This window comes from Leptodactylus fuscus, chromosome 7, assembly GCF_031893055.1.
Source record: "Leptodactylus fuscus isolate aLepFus1 chromosome 7, aLepFus1.hap2, whole genome shotgun sequence".
NCBI classification, from domain to species: domain Eukaryota; kingdom Metazoa; phylum Chordata; class Amphibia; order Anura; family Leptodactylidae; genus Leptodactylus; species Leptodactylus fuscus.
The window spans coordinates 1,935,923-1,951,552 of NC_134271.1; the positions used below are offsets into that span (position 1 = coordinate 1,935,923).

Below are 15,630 nucleotides of genomic sequence, written 5' to 3' on the forward strand. Positions count from 1 at the left end.
CTGTGTATGTGTATATATACTGCAGCTCTGACCACCAGGGGGGCCCTTACCTCTCTATTACTGATGTGTGTGTACTGTGTATGTGTATATATACTGCAGCTCTGACCACCAGGGGGGCCCTTACCTCTCTATTACTGATGTGTGTGTATGTGTATATATACTGCAGCTCTGACCACCAGGGGGGCCCTTACCTCTCTATTACTGATGTATATGCATATATACACACTCTGTATCTCTGGTCACATTATACAGTACATTACATACTCAGACTCCGTTTGGTACGCTCGGGTGATGGTATAAAGCGCTGCGCAGCCTTATCTTCTATATATTGTGAGTCACTAAGGAGCGATTCCACCATTTCTATCTGTCTCATAGTAAATACCAACAAAATTCCCATATAGGCCACACGTGCTCCATAGGGAACCTCCTTATATACTTACAGCCTTGGAGATACAGAGATGACTATTGACCCCCAATAACAGTGACCGTCATCGCTGCTCCAGACGTTAAAGGGAATGTGTCAGCAGAAAATTACCGATTTGTTTGTTTTACATGATTATTGCTTTAATTCTTTTAAATAATTACAAAAAACCATCTGTATGTTAAAGTATTTATAGAAATCCTCCAGTCCTGACTCTGTCCACTAGTCCAAACTATATGCTGAGACTTCCTGTTTCCTGTAGAAGGTTTCTTTGCAGCAGTGACCTGACTTCCAGCCCACTGACAACCACAGCGGTCAGGTAGATGTCGCAGCTTACGGTTTTGACAGTGACGGGTTGATCTGGTTTTAATTCTTCATTTAAAAAAAAAAAATTGCTGACACTTCCCCTTTAAGACTTGTGCCTGTGATATTTGGCTTTGTCTAGCAGACTCTGACCAGGAAATGTCTGTGGCCGATAATTCTGATGTTTCTGTCTGAAGCTCCTGCAGTGCCGGAGCCAAATGTGCGTCCACAAGGGGCTAAATTACTGGTTTTCTAGGAATATCTTTTATTCCGAACTTCGCCAAAGATGAGTCACAAAGACAAATGTCTGCCCAGACTGACGGATGAAAGGGATACTTGGATCTGGTCACCGTGTCCCTGTGGGCGTCTGATGCGAAATCTCTCTCTGGCCTGGCGCTCCCACATTAGTAGAGGGTCCCTATAGGACAGCGGGATATAGATTCCCTTATAGAGGAGATCTACACGAGAACTGATACTGCCCCCTGGTGGCCTGTGACACTACCTGCCGAGGCGTTAGGCCTCATGTAATACTCACATCCAAAGCAAAAGGCAAACTTCTGTATCTGGAGAATATATTACACAGCTTCTGCCTCTCCCATTAGACCTTCCCTGGTCCTAAGATCATTAAATGTTCAGTAACTTCTTACTATAGCCGGCCTTCAGTACTGAATGATTGGGAAGAGGGGGGATGAAGCTGCAGTCAGCCAAGTCATGCTGTGAGAGAGGAGGAGGGAAGCTCTGAGGTAGAGGAATCTGATGAGTCAGAGAAGCTACAGAGAAGCTACAAGAGAGAGGAGTATATGGTCATAGAGAGGAGTATACAGCCAGAGAGAGGAGTCTACAGTCATAGGAGAATACAGTCAGAGAGAGGAGTATACAGTCAGAGAGAGGAGTATACGGTCATAGGGAGGAGTATACGGTCAGAGAGAGGAGTATACGGTCAGAGAGAGGAGTATACGGTCAGAGAGAGGAGTATACGGTCATAGGGAGGAGTATACGGTCATAGGGAGGAGTATACGGTCATAGAGAGGAGTATACGGTCAGAGAGAGGAGTATACGGTCATAGGGAGGAGTATACGGTCAGAGGGAGGAGTATACGGTCATAGAGAGGAGTATACGGTCATAGAGAGGAGTATACGGTCATAGGGAGGAGAATACAGTCAGAGAGAGGAGTATACGGTCATAGGGAGGAGTATACGGTCATTGAGAGGAGTATACGGTCATAGAGAGGAGTATACGGTCAGAGGGAGGAGTATACGGTCAGAGGGAGGAGTATACGGTCAGAGGGAGGAGTATACGGTCATTGAGAGGAGTATACGGTCATAGAGAGGAGTATACGGTCAGAGAGAGGAGTATACGGTCAGAGAGAGGAGTATACGGTCATTGAGAGGAGTATACGGTCATAGAGAGGAGTATACGGTCATAGGGAGGAGTATACGGTCATAGGGAGGAGTATACGGTCATAGGGAGGAGTATACGGTCAGAGAGAGGAGTATACGGTCAGAGAGAGGAGTATACGGTCAGAGAGAGGAGTATACGGTCATAGAGAGGAGTATACGGTCAGAGAGAGGAGTATACGGTCATAGAGAGGAGTATACGGTCAGAGAGAGGAGTATACGGTCATAGGGAGGAGTATACGGTCATAGGGAGGAGTATACGGTCAGAGAGAGGAGTATACGGTCATAGGGAGGAGTATACGGTCAGAGAGAGGAGTATACGGTCAGAGAGAGGAGTATACGGTCATAGGGAGGAGTATACGGTCAGAGAGAGGAGTATACGGTCATAGGGAGGAGTATACGGTCATAGGGAGGAGTATACGGTCATAGAGAGGAGTATACGGTCATAGGGAGGAGAATACAGTCATAGGAGAATACAGTCAGAGAGAGGAGTATATGGTCATAGGGAGGAGTATACGGTCATAGGGAGGAGTATACGGTCATAGAGAGGAGTATACGGTCATAGGGAGGAGTATATGGTCAGAGAGAGGAGTATACGGTCATAGGGAGGAGTATACAGTCATAGGAGAATACAGTCAGAGAGAGGAGTATATGGTCATAGGGAGGAGTATACGGTCATAGGGAGGAGTATACGGTCATAGAGAGGAGTATACGGTCATAGGGAGGAGTATATGGTCAGAGAGAGGAGTATACGGTCATAGGGAGGAGTATACGGTCATAGGGAGGAGAATACAGTCAGAGAGAGGAGTATATGGTCATAGGGAGGAGTATACGGTCATAGGGAGGAGTATACGGTCAGAGAGAGGAGTATACGGTCATAGGGAGGAGTATACGGTCATAGGGAGGAGTATACGGTCATAGGGAGGAGTATACAGTCATAGGAGAATACAGTCAGAGAGAGGAGTGCACAGTTACATAGCAGAGTATACAGTTCTAGAAATTACTCTAAGAGACACAGTAAATATATATATATATATATACACACACACATACGCGCACACACAAGGTTATAGACTCGGATTGCGTCTTCACTACTGATCTCATCCACAGTTTATTATTTTCTTGACTATTCTGATGTATCTAATCCTGTGTCCTCAGTTCGGATACCTCTTCTGTACATGGGGATTCTGTGAGGATTTGCACCTTGTTCCCGGGCTGTAGATCCTATAGGTGTTATCCAGGGCTGTGGCCACACGGAATTATCAGCAGATTCAGTCTCACAATCCGCTCCGAGTTCCGCCTGAGTTCAGGATTCTTTCCTTTGGGAGGCGGAAACTAACGGAAAGAAATCGCACTGACATGACTGGAGCGCAGAGAATACTCGCTGGCTGGAGAAGCAGAAAAATCCTATTCCTGAATTTCTGCAGCAGAATTTTTCAGCGTCTATAAATTCTTCTGTGTGAACTGACCCACGCTTGGACCGTGTCCCCTGTACAGTAAGTGTCTCCCCTGTATAGTAAGCGTCTCTCCTGTACAGTAATTGTCTCCCCTGTACAGTAAATGTTTCCCCTATATAGTAATTGTCTCCCCTGTACAGTAAGTGTCTCCCCTGTACAGTAAAGGTTTCCCCTGTACAGTAAGTGTCTCCCCTGTACAGTAAGTGTCTCCCCTGTACAGTAAGTGTCTCCCCTGTACAGTAAAGGTTTCCCCTGTACAGTAAGCATCTCCCCTGTACAGTAAATGTCTCCCCTGTACAGTAAATGTCTCCCCTGTACAGTAAATGTCTCCCCTGTACAGTAAGCGTCTCCCCTGTACAGTAAAGGTCTCACCTGTACAGTGAATGTCTCCCCTGTACAGCAAGCGTCTCCCCTGTACAGCAAGCGTCTCCCCTGTACAGTAAATGTCTCTCCTGTACAGTAAGCGTCTCCCCTGTACAGCAAGCGTCTCCCCTGTACAGCAAGCGTCTCCCCTGTACAGCAAGCGTCTCCCCTGTACAGTAAAGGTCTCACCTGTACAGTAAATGTCTCTCCTGTACAGTAAGTGTCTCCCCTGTACAGTGAATGTCTCCCCTGCACAGTGTGTCTCCCCTGTACAGTAAGTGTCTCCCCTGTACAGTGAATGTCTCTCCTGTACAGTAAGTGTCTCCCCTGTAGAGTGAATGTCTCCCCTGCACAGTGTGTCTCCCCTGTACAGTGAATGTCTCTCCTGTATAGTAAGTGTCTCACCTGTACAGTGAATGTCTCCCCTGCACAGTGTGTCTCCCCTGTACAGTGAATGTCTCTCCTGTATAGTAAGTGTCTCACCTGTACAGTGAATGTCTCCCCTGCACAGTGTGTCTCCCCTGTACAGTGAATGTCTCTCCTGTATAGTAAGTGTCTCTCCTGTACAGTAATTGTCTCCCCTGTACAGTAAATGTTTCCCCTATATAGTAATTGTCTCCCCTGTACAGTGAATGTCTCTCCTGTACAGCAAGCGTCTCCCCTGTACAGTAAATGTTTCCCCTATATAGTAATTGTCTCCCCTGTACAGTGAATGTCTCTCCTGTACAGCAAGCGTCTCCCCTGTACAGCAAGCGTCTCCCCTGTACAGTGAATGTCTCTCCTGTACAGCAAGCGTCTCCCCTGTACAGCAAGCGTCTCCCCTGTACAGTGAATGTCTCTCCTGTACTGTAAGCGTCTCCCCTGTACAGCAAGAGTCTCCCCTGTACAGCAAGCGTCTCCCCTGTACAGCAAGCGTCTCCCCTGTACAGTAAAGGTCTCACCTGTACAGTAAATGTCTCTCCTGTACAGTAAGTGTCTCCCCTGTACAGTGAATGTCTCCCCTGTACAGTGAATGTCTCCCCTGCACAGTGTGTCTCCCCTGTACAGTAAGTGTCTCCCCTGTACAGTGAATGTCTCCCCTGCACAGTGTGTCTCCCCTGTACAGTAAGTGTCTCCCCTGTAGAGTGAATGTCTCCCCTGTACAGTGAATGTCTCCCCTGCACAGTGTGTCTCCCCTGTACAGTAAGTGTCTCCCCTGTAGAGTGAATGTCTCCCCTGCACAGTGTGTCTCCCCTGTACAGTGAATGTCTCTCCTGTATAGTAAGTGTCTCACCTGTACAGTGAATGTCTCCCCTGCACAGTGTGTCTCCCCTGCACAGTGTCTCCCCTGTACAGTAAGTGTCTCCCCTGTAGAGTGAATGTCTCCCCTGCACAGTGAATGTCTCTCCTGTATAGTAAGTGTCTCACCTGTACAGTGAATGTCTCCCCTGCACAGTGTGTCTCCCCTGTACAGTAAGTGTCTCCCCTGTAGAGTCTACACGTCGGCCCCTTGGAGGTCGCCCTGGATATTGGACATCACCTTCGAGGGCCTCCCGCCATTCTACGACCACCTGTAGGGACTGACGTCCATTATACAAACCTGTGTCCAAATGTCTATATTTTCTGGCTGTGATGGATTGAGCTGATCGCGATCAATATTAGGCAAGCGCTCCGCTGACAACTGATGGCGTGTGTTACGCCCAGGGCGGGGCCTTAGGGGGCGAAGGAGCTCAACAAGAATAAAACATCCAATCACATCTACAAATCCAAACTGTACATTTATTTAAAAACAAACAAAAAGTAAAAAACAAAAAAAAAATCCTAAAAAAAAATACACAGAAATATGAAACCACGTACAGAACGTATAGGGGGGGAGGGGAGGGGTGTAGTTTATATACTGGATGTAGGCGGGAATCAGACAGGACTGTAAGGTGGAGGCGCGAGGACAGTTTAGGGCGGTCAGAGGAGATTATTTTCCTTTTACACTTTCTTCTTTCTTCCTAAAGGCATTAGTGATTAAAAATAGAAATATTGGGGAGGGGGAGTCGATGGGGGTCGGCAGAGAGTGCATGTCGGAGACAGATTTTAAGGGGCTTCTGCGGATTCCATTATTCTTGAGGGCGCTGGACCCGTGGGACCATTGTTGGGCTGCCGCTGATCACCGTCTAGTCCTTTCCTTTACCTTTTTTGCCTGAGGAAAAGAAATAGACGTTAGTTTTTTATAGATCTCAATAACCCCCATCAACCCCCAACTCCACCAGCACCTCCCCCATCACAGGGAGCAATGTAGGGAGGGGCTAGAACAAGATGGGGCACATTAAACAAGAACATGCCCTTTGGGCTCAGCTGCTCACCTTGGCCTTGGCGCACCGCTCAATGTCTGTCATAGAGGCAATGATTTATCACCAAGTGGTACACTACCCAAAAGTAGCCACCAAGATTTTTAAAAATCTGTAAGAGTTGTTCCTTTATATGATTCCACGTCTCACCTTTGGTTTTGGTCTTGATGGAGCATGGTTTGCTGGCCTGCACGGTCTGCTCACACTCGGCCTCGTATAGAGCCTTCTTCAGGGTCCCTGAGCGGCTCTTCACACCGGTCTCCGCATTACATTCACCCCAGTTTTCAAACTTGTATTTGCAGTCGGCTGTGGGGTGAGAGACAAGGAAGAAGAGTGATATTAGCAAAAAGGTCTTGTGTTCTTAGTGATTTTCTAGGTCACCTCCATGAGTGTTTGGGTCTGTGCTATAAATCCAGATCCAGTTTGTTCTAGAAGCCTCTATAGGTCTTATCGTTCCAAGCACCTTATAGAAGAGGAGAAACTTCCCCTGGAACGTCAAGGCTTCTTGTGGAATTGCCCATCATCACAATCCACAGCAATGTTGGAGGAGATCAGATAAGGACATGGATGTGGATCAGGATTCCATACAATGACCCCAAGGACTCCGTTAGTAGGATCGGAGCATTAGAGGACTCTGGAGCTTCTTCTAGGACCCGACCACTCCAGAGAGAATTCCTTTGTTGGTCATTTAGGTTGAACATTTAGTGAACACTTCAAAGCAAGTTTTATAGGTTTGGTGACCAGAAGAAGTCTCTCCCTTCATTCCTGCCCATGACCAGCCAAGATCTAGAGATCGTACATCTGTATATGGGGGAGCTGGAGACTATGGAGGTCGGGGAGTCACAAAGGACCCTCACACATGAGAGGGCACTCACAAATACCCCTCAGTAGATGGTGGCCTGGCACAGATCTTACATTGGGCCCCTGGAGCCCCGGGTTACACCTCAGTATTGAGTTGTAGACCTGTAAGAAGTATTCTCCAAGAATCGGGGATAAGTCTGGACTTCTTTCTTACCTCCAAATGGTTTCTTCCAGTTGCAGGGGACTTTGCACTTCAGCTTGCGGGTCTGGTCTTTGCATGTTCCCTCCCGGGTGCCGACCCCACAGTCCTTGCTATTGGGGATACAACGACCCCACTTCCACTCGGCACAGTCTGACGTTCCCTTCTTACCTTTCTCTGTTCAAAAATAAAACAAATCTATAAATCCATCGATTTCATCAGGACCGGCCAACCCTCTAGTGTATATATATATATATGGGGACCTCCCAACTCTGCCTGAACAGCAGCCCCCTCCCCACTCAGGACATAGGTTATAGACTTGATGGACCTTCGTCCTCATCCATATGTTATTACATTCCTGGTTGCCGGATTTGGGAGTTTTTCCCCTAATAGGGGCCAATTGGCGTCCACTTCATGGGGTCTTTCCCTCCCTCTGGATTAACCTCATCTTGTCCAGCCTCATGGACTGTTACTATGCAATGGTCGTACCTTTTTTGTTTTTAGCAGCCTGAGACCCCACGGCAAGAATCGCCACCAACACAATGACGCACAAAGCTCGCAAGTCCATCCTGTGAGGGCAGAAGAGAAACGAGATAACGAATGAACAGAAAGGTCGGGATTTAGCAAATCTCAGATTTAGGCCACTTGTTCTAGAATAAAAAGAGCAGCAAGTGCTTTAGTGTCCTGCAGCGCCACCACTGGGGAAATGAAGTATTACACGGTTCTTATTATAATAACTGGGCCGCACTGATGGGCAGGACCCTCCACAGGACCCCGATAGGCAGCTTAACCAATTATTATTATTTATAATAGCAAACATAAATTTAACCCATACATTACCAACTCACTTCTGTTTTTGAAGTGACCAAGGGGGCGGAAGCCAATCCCCCACCCCGCACTCCCGCCACCTCCTGAAGTCTCCTTTAATGTCATTGATCAGGAGTCGCCACAGCCTTGTTCCTGCCATTCACTTACATAAAAGAAGACTCCTTCAGCGCTGCCCAAAGACTCCCTAAGACACATTTATCTGACAACAGAGACCTATTGTCCTCCATCAGCCCCTGAATGTGAAGGACTTGGAGCTACAAGAGCAGGTTGAAGCCCCCGATTATGTATGCGCGGTCTAGAAAGCTCCATCATTGTTTACCAACCCAAGAATAACCTTTCAGGATCTATAGCCTGGAGGAGGTCCGCTCCGCCCAAGTGTCCTCCTTATGGGGGCAGTGCCCTGTTTATGACCTAGATCCATCACCTGTCTCTACATGGTCTTCTTGAATGTCCCTTCTTCACTCCTTCTTTTCTGGTATGGAGGGGTCAACTATTTACTGATAAGTGATCACTGGAGATCCCACCGATCATAAGACCAGGGGCCCTCTGTGTTGGACTGGCCCACCAGGACATGAGAAGTCTCCAGGACGCTCAGGCTCTCCTACAATAGTGGTCCAAAAGGGAAGGGGATTGTGGTCTACTTCCTAGGGGTCGCTGGATGGTGGGCCCCAGAATCAGACCGCCACCAAACATGGATGGTATAGCCCATCAGTGTGCGTCATAGAAAACCCCTTTAAAGGGATCATCCTAAGTCAAACATTTATGGCGTAGTCACGTGATACACTAAAAACACCCGACAGGAGAACGGGGGGCGTCTCTATGATCTGGTGGCAATCACATCCGTTTTTGTGTAGAGGCGGCCATGAAGGCATGAAAGTCAGTGGGAATTATGGGAAGAGCCGCCGCAGACGAAGGAAAGAGCCGCCGCAGACGAGGGAAAGAGCCGCCGCAGACGAGGGAAAGAGCCGCCGCAGATGAGGGAAAGAGTCGCCGCAGATGAAGAAGAGCCGCCGCAGATGAAGAAGAGCCGCCGCAGATGAGGGAAAGAGTCGCCGCAGATGAAGAAGAGCCGCCGCAGATGAAGAAGAGCCGCCGCAGATGAAGGAAAGAGTCGCCGCAGATGAAGAAGAGTCGCCGCAGATGATAGAGTCGCCGCAGATGATAGAAAGAGCTGCCGCAGATGAAGGAAAGAGTCGCCGCAGATGAAGAAGAGTCGCCGCAGATGATAGAGTCGCCGCAGATGATAGAGTCGCCGCAGATGATAGAAAGAGCTGCCGCAGATGAAGGAAAGAGCCGCCGCAGATGATAGAAAGAGTCGCCGCAGATGAAGGAAAGAGCTGCCGCAGATGAAGGAAAGAGCCGCCGCAGATGATGGAAAGAGTCACCGCAGATATTGAGTATTAATAATTTCCGGCATAACAATTCTACGCCGTACATAGAAGATCATAAGTGGGCGACCCATGAAAGCTCCGACCCCACCCTGGTATTACACCCTCATGGTCCTGTTCTCGCTGATATCTGTTGCGTGTAGACTCTGCATACTATGCCCTATACAATGGTTGGGCCTATTGCCTCAGGCACATTCCATAGGATCCAGCATGGTGCCATCCGGGGCCCTGGCTGCTGTTTAGAGAGTCACATTGCGGCCAGTCATGTGCGCACAACGCCTTAATCCTGTGGCTATAAACCTGCACAAAGGGAAATATAACAAACCCAGACACGAAGGGTCACAAGACCCTCCCCATCCAACACACAGATGTAGCAGAGCTCAATGTGTTATATAAATTCATATAATCTAGTACGGGACATTGACACGCAATCCTGAGTCATATAAAGTAATGGCGGTGTAGGGACGAGCGCAAGACGACAGCCGCGCCAAATCTGAGACACTCAGCTCTGCTACATCTGATGAACTCATTGGAAAAACTTACTGAGCAACATCACTAGAGCGTCATTTAGTACTGGTGGGTGACGCACTGCTGGATTGGGCTATTTGTGCACCCCGATAACCAGGGGAACAGGACTCCGCAGGCTTAGGCCGACTCATAGGGTGGATTTGCACCTTTTTTGCCTATATTTTGGGTGAAACTCTTGGACTTCCAGCGGTTCTTTAGAACATCTTAAAAATCTAATGGCTCTAACTCACGTTCTGATGGATGACACGAGGTCCAGGAGCTTCGCCCAAATAATAGACCCTAAACTGGTCCCATAGTCCGGCCATCAGAGGGGTTCTCATACTGAACCTAAAGAGACACGTTCAGCTCTGCTTCATCCACACTCACCAGGACGGACTTTATGGTATAGGGGGAATCAGATACCCCGAGACGAGAATCTACATGATTTGTGTGAACCCCAAGGATATATTTTTGGGGATCTCATTTTCCTCTGCAGATGGGCCGCACTAATTCTGACCGCAATGACGTCTCCGCACATGACAAGATCGTTGTGTATAATATACAGAACCGTCACTGGTGTCTGCCATATATGAGAGGACTTGGCGAATCATCAGGCCAGCCATCACCAATAAGGGAATACAATGGCGTCCATACTGGTAACCAACATAAGGGGAACCCCCGACAACCAGATCTATACCAGCGTCTCATTAAGAAGCCGAGGAGTCTCTGGGCGCACCCCAATAGCTTAGAATCAAGTCTGGTCTTAAGTTGGCCATAGTAGTAAAGCTGCCAATCGTACACTCCATCAGTGAACAGCAATTCCTCCTGACATCCCCATATACATGCATACTCATCTCTGCCAAGTATGGATGTGTTCTGTATGGGAAGAGAGGAATAACTGCTGACACATCTGGTGGCGGGTTATCACCCAAAGGAACAGACATGATAGAATTCAATATGCCCGATCATCTGTGAGAGTCGGGAGCCCCAATACACATGAGATTGTTGGCCACACTGATCAGCAGGCTCCACCATCTCTTCTGCTACGTGTGGGGGCCTTTCTACAGATTTTCTCAGCAGATCCCACTGAATCCATCAATAATCCAATCAGTTGTCGGGATCTTCACTTTTCCTATCTGGCTTCCTGACATGTTGGCTATCCATGTATGTTTGGTCCAAGCAGTGTCAGACGGGCCCTTGTAAGATCCTCCAGTGGCCCCGGCACTAACAGGAGAATGGTCCAGCAGAAGACCATTTGGAGGGGGAGACCCCAGAATCATTATACCCAGGGGGCCCCAGGATCTGCAGTCCAACACTGTATCCAAGCCTGTCTGCTGATGCCACCATGGAGGACACAGGACCTTCTGAGGTCACACGTGTGACACCCAAATTTAGAATAATGTAAACACAGACACCTGCCCGGAACGTCTCCATCCAGTCACAGCTGCGTCTCCCACTAGGATGAAGGCCTGGAGGATTGTGCACGCCATGTCTCATAAGTCTAACAGACCTGAAATAACGTCTCCCTAAGAATAACATCATTGTAATGGGGCTTGTGTAATACCTCCTCCTGCCTGCGGGGGAGCTGCAGCAAAATGACACTGCCGGCTGGATGTTTCGGCATTCAGCTTATTCACAGGGGAATCATTTCACAAACCAAATACTCCGGGGGAATCAGCTCAGGTCTTTGGCTCTTATGGAGTCCAGCTGCCAAGCAATGCCGGGAGTTGTAGTTTTATGGTTAGAGCCCCCATCTCTGGGTCAATGTACAGTGGAGTATTTAAAGGGGACCTCTCACCACCTCAAACAACTCCACCTCTTAATGATTGAATAGCCCCCCCCCATATCCATCATCTACTTATCTCTCTATCTCCTATCTATCTATCTATCTATCTATCTATCTCCTATCTATCTCCTATCTATCTCCTATCTATCTATCTATCTATCTCCTATCTATCTATCTATCTATCTCCTATCTGTCTATCTATCCCTATCTATCTATCTATCTATCTATCTATCTATCTATCTATCTCCTATCTATCTATCTATCTCCTATCTATCTATCTCCTATCTATCTATCTCCTATCTATCTATCTATCTATCTCCTATCTATCTATCTATCTATCTATCTATCTCCTATCTATCTATCTATCTATCTATCTATCTATCTATCTATCTATCTCCTATCTATCTATCTATCTCCTATCTATCTATCTATCTATCTCCTATCTATCTATCTCCTATCTATCTATCTATCTATCTCCTATCTATCTATCTATCTATCTCCTATCTATCTATCTATCTATCCATCCATCCTTCCCTCTGGCTTCCTTCAGTCTTTAGCTTTCTCCATACTGTGTGTTGCCTTTGGCTCGGGGCCAGACCTTCTGTGGCTTTCATGGCTCTCAGGCTGAGTCCCGGCACTTCATGTCATGTTCACGTCTCCAAATTCAGGATTACGCATTAATTGCCCAATTAACTTTAACTGGATGTCGGTGCTTAAGGAGAGCGGGGCCGGGCGCGGGCGAGGGAATCCGCAGGTCGAGGGCTTTTGGATGTCGGTCAAACACAACATATTAAAAGCTGCATAAATATTTGAGAAGCCACAAGAGAGAGTTTAATGGAGTTTAATGGAGTGGGGAAGAGCCATGGAGGTTACAAGAAGGCGAGTAGGGAAGAGGCCGGAAACTTCCACAAGGTGACGATCTGCGTCATGATCAAATCATTCAGGCCACTTGTCGCTGTGAGGTTTATATAAGAGAGGACTCTGCACAGACATGGCGCCGACATCCTCAGTGGAGTCGTACACACATTGCACACATTACATTCACCGCTTTATACAGCCAGCCACAAAATGCAAAGCAAAATTAGATTTAAGAACAAAATTAAGAAAATTTTACAAATTTTTTTAAAATGTGCCTTTTTTGCAGTAATTGTAGGTATTAACAGTCTGTCTCCTGGTTTGCGTCTCCCCTAGGAGGGATTATACGGGGGATTATATCCGGACACCCCCCAGGGTGCACTTGTGGATAAAGGGGCGAATTCTTTTGTAGGTACCAGAATAAAGAGAGTTTTTGTCCCCCGGCGCCTACAATCTCCTCCGGGAAGAAAGATCTTTCTGATTTATGATTTATACCAGCGCTTTTGTCATCTAAACCCTGGTAAGGGGCCTTTAAGGGGGACGCCGGGCTTAGGGGGATCGAGAACGTGATCCGGCAAACAAAGAAAACATTATTACAGGTCTCAGAACTTCTTAGAACTTGAGGTTTCCTTCTCGGTGGTTCTAGATCTTCTCCCACCAGAACTGGATCTCCGGCACATCCTTCATGTCTTTACCTGAATCCCCCCCTGACCCTCACACAAGCTCCAGCAGTTTAATGGATGGACAATAGTAAGGGCATGTGGGGGAGGGAAGGGATTTGGGCATCTCTGGGGTCAGGACCCTCTGGGGTCAGGCTGGGGGAAAAGATTGTCCTGGAGGAAGCGTCTTGTTCAGACTAGTTGTAGCCACAGAGGCTTCATCTCCTGGAGACTCATTCATTCTTTAAGGTCTTATGGTCTAAGGGGCGACGTTCTACCCAAGTCAATATTTCTACGTATTGCCCCTTATACAAGTAGAACATGGTGAGGAGAACGTTCTCATCGGAGCCCTCAGCATCTACACAACTTCTCCAAACTTTGTGCCCCCTCCCGGCCCCCCTATTGTCTAGCACAGGCGGCGCGGTGGTCTTACCTGTGCCCGAGTCTGGTCTCCTGGTCCTGGATTCGTGTGACTGCAGAAGTTCAGGCAGCAGAGCTCGGCGTCTTATCTCTTCCTTTGTGTTTCCCAACTAGTTTCAGCTAGTTGGACAGAAACCTTTCAATTATCTGCTCAGCTGACACCAGAAGGGAGTTTTCCCAAACTCTGCCCAGCTCCGACCCTCCCCCTGAAGTATAAAGAAGAGGGGAGGGGTGGGCTATACTAGCCATTGCACATGAGCCAGCTGTGCCAAATCTGGACTGAGGACCTGGCTCTAGACCTACAAGACCTAATCTGTAGGGTCACCTAGGTGTGGGGCCCCCCTGGACTATGAGGTCATTGGGCTAGTAAGGTTTAACCTCTTGTTTGCAGGGTGAAGACGCTGCGGAGCAGGACAGAGGACAAGTGCAATAAGACGCATCTTACTATAGTATAAATCGTGGCCGGAACATCCAACAATTACCAAAGAGATCTAAGACTCCGCACAACCCTGTGACACTCATTTAGGGTCCTCACGTTACGGTTATAAGAGGGGGGCACAAATGTGATCAATATAATAAGGGCACAAACCCCAAAATCTAACACAAGACATTCCATGTGTAATCCAAACCATCGGCTCTCACCACTGGGGCACAACATTTACTAAACGGCCTCCAACTTTTTGGGAAATTATTTCAACATAGAACGTATGAAAATGAAGAAATCGTCTTCTGATCGACATTAAACGGTTAAACTCATCATCGGAGGTTTCAGTATCTTCATCCTCTGGAGCCGCAGGATGTATGGAAATATCTCAGTATATATATATATATATATATATATATATATATATATATATATACTGTGACCAGCTGCACCAACCGGGCAAGAATTGGGCAGTGAATGGGGAAATATTGTGTGTGAGATTGAACTGAAATTGGAGACGTTGGAGAGATCTGCCTAAATGTCGGTGCCGATGACATCACAGACATTATATGTACGGCCGGAGGGTTAAAGGGCAGACAATGTGATAACGTAAATATAATAATTCTTGTCTTGGCCGCAGTGAGGTCACCAGCCCGGTCTCCATCACCGCAGACCCCAGGGATTGGCTTCGTTCTCCACGATCACCTTTGTATGGGTGTAGAGAGAGCTCAATGGGGCCGGCGAGTATCGAGCGGGTGAGAAGATAGGTTTTGTCTCACAGTGACCACTGATCTCTATCCGCTCTTATCCTCTGCATCCTGTAAATCCCTATAGCTTACCTATACAGTCTCCGCACCACATCAGCTCTATAGGATTACCACACCACGTTGCGATGACAAGTACAAGCATGTTCACAACTATGAGGATGACAGACTGTGGTCAGAAAGAGACTGCGGGGTAACTGGCGTGAGCGCACACTCCCCTATGACGTGGATCAGTCACTTCTTTCATAACGGTCTCTTAAAGAGACATCCCCGGTTCCTATGGAAGTATATGGTGAAGTATACAGTGAACCTTGTTTGAGACGACTGTCCAGAGTTGCGGTGAACAGTCGTCTTCTGGAGGGGTGGGATTCTCAAAGACGACCAAATGTGGTGGAAAGGAGAATTTGTGAGAGGAATCAGGTCTGGACAGAAGGGTGGTCTGTGGTCCCGGAGATGGTCCGCCGTGTGTCCATCAGGAGCACAATAAGTTGGGTTGTTACTCAGACGCAGCTGCCATTGGGTGACATCAGCAGGTTTCATCTTCTGGCTTGTCTGGAGATCCAGGGCGCCATTATCTGTAGTGAAGATCGTCTTCCAACCTCTGAGGACGTCTTTCTGTGTAACCCTTAAGGTCGTGTCCAGCAGTTTGTATCATGGCTGAAATGTACATGAAAATTCTGCACAACCTGCTTGTGTTTCTATGGTTACAGACTACAAACAACCCCCGTGTAGTCGGCCCG

General features: G+C 47.7%; 1 protein-coding gene across 1 annotated transcript; it reads right to left on the bottom strand.

Moving 5' to 3' along the window:
- Positions 1–5,921: 5,921 nt before the first annotated feature.
- On the bottom strand, positions 5,922–13,869 carry MDK (midkine). Its single transcript, XM_075283341.1, has 5 exons — positions 13,716–13,869; positions 7,749–7,828; positions 7,275–7,436; positions 6,410–6,565; positions 5,922–6,111 (listed from the first exon to the last, which is right to left on the bottom strand). The coding sequence occupies exons 2-5, from the start codon at positions 7,825–7,827 to the stop codon at positions 6,086–6,088; spliced, it is 423 nt and encodes a 140-aa protein (XP_075139442.1). The 5' UTR covers position 7,828; positions 13,716–13,869; the 3' UTR covers positions 5,922–6,085.
- Between the last annotated feature and the right edge of the window lie 1,761 nt (positions 13,870–15,630).

Bases quoted from the DNA above. Each gene is read 5' to 3' on its own strand.
- MDK (XM_075283341.1), bottom strand. From the start codon at position 7,827: ATGGACTTGCGAGCTTTGTGCGTCATTGTGTTGGTGGCGATTCTTGCC. The intron at 6,566-7,274 runs GTAAGAAAGAAG...CTCACCCCACAG, and splicing joins CTGGAAGAAACCATTTGGAG to CCGACTGCAAATACAAGTTT. The intron at 6,112-6,409 runs GTGAGACGTGGA...TCTTTTCCTCAG, and splicing joins CATCAAGACCAAAACCAAAG to GCAAAAAAGGTAAAGGAAAG.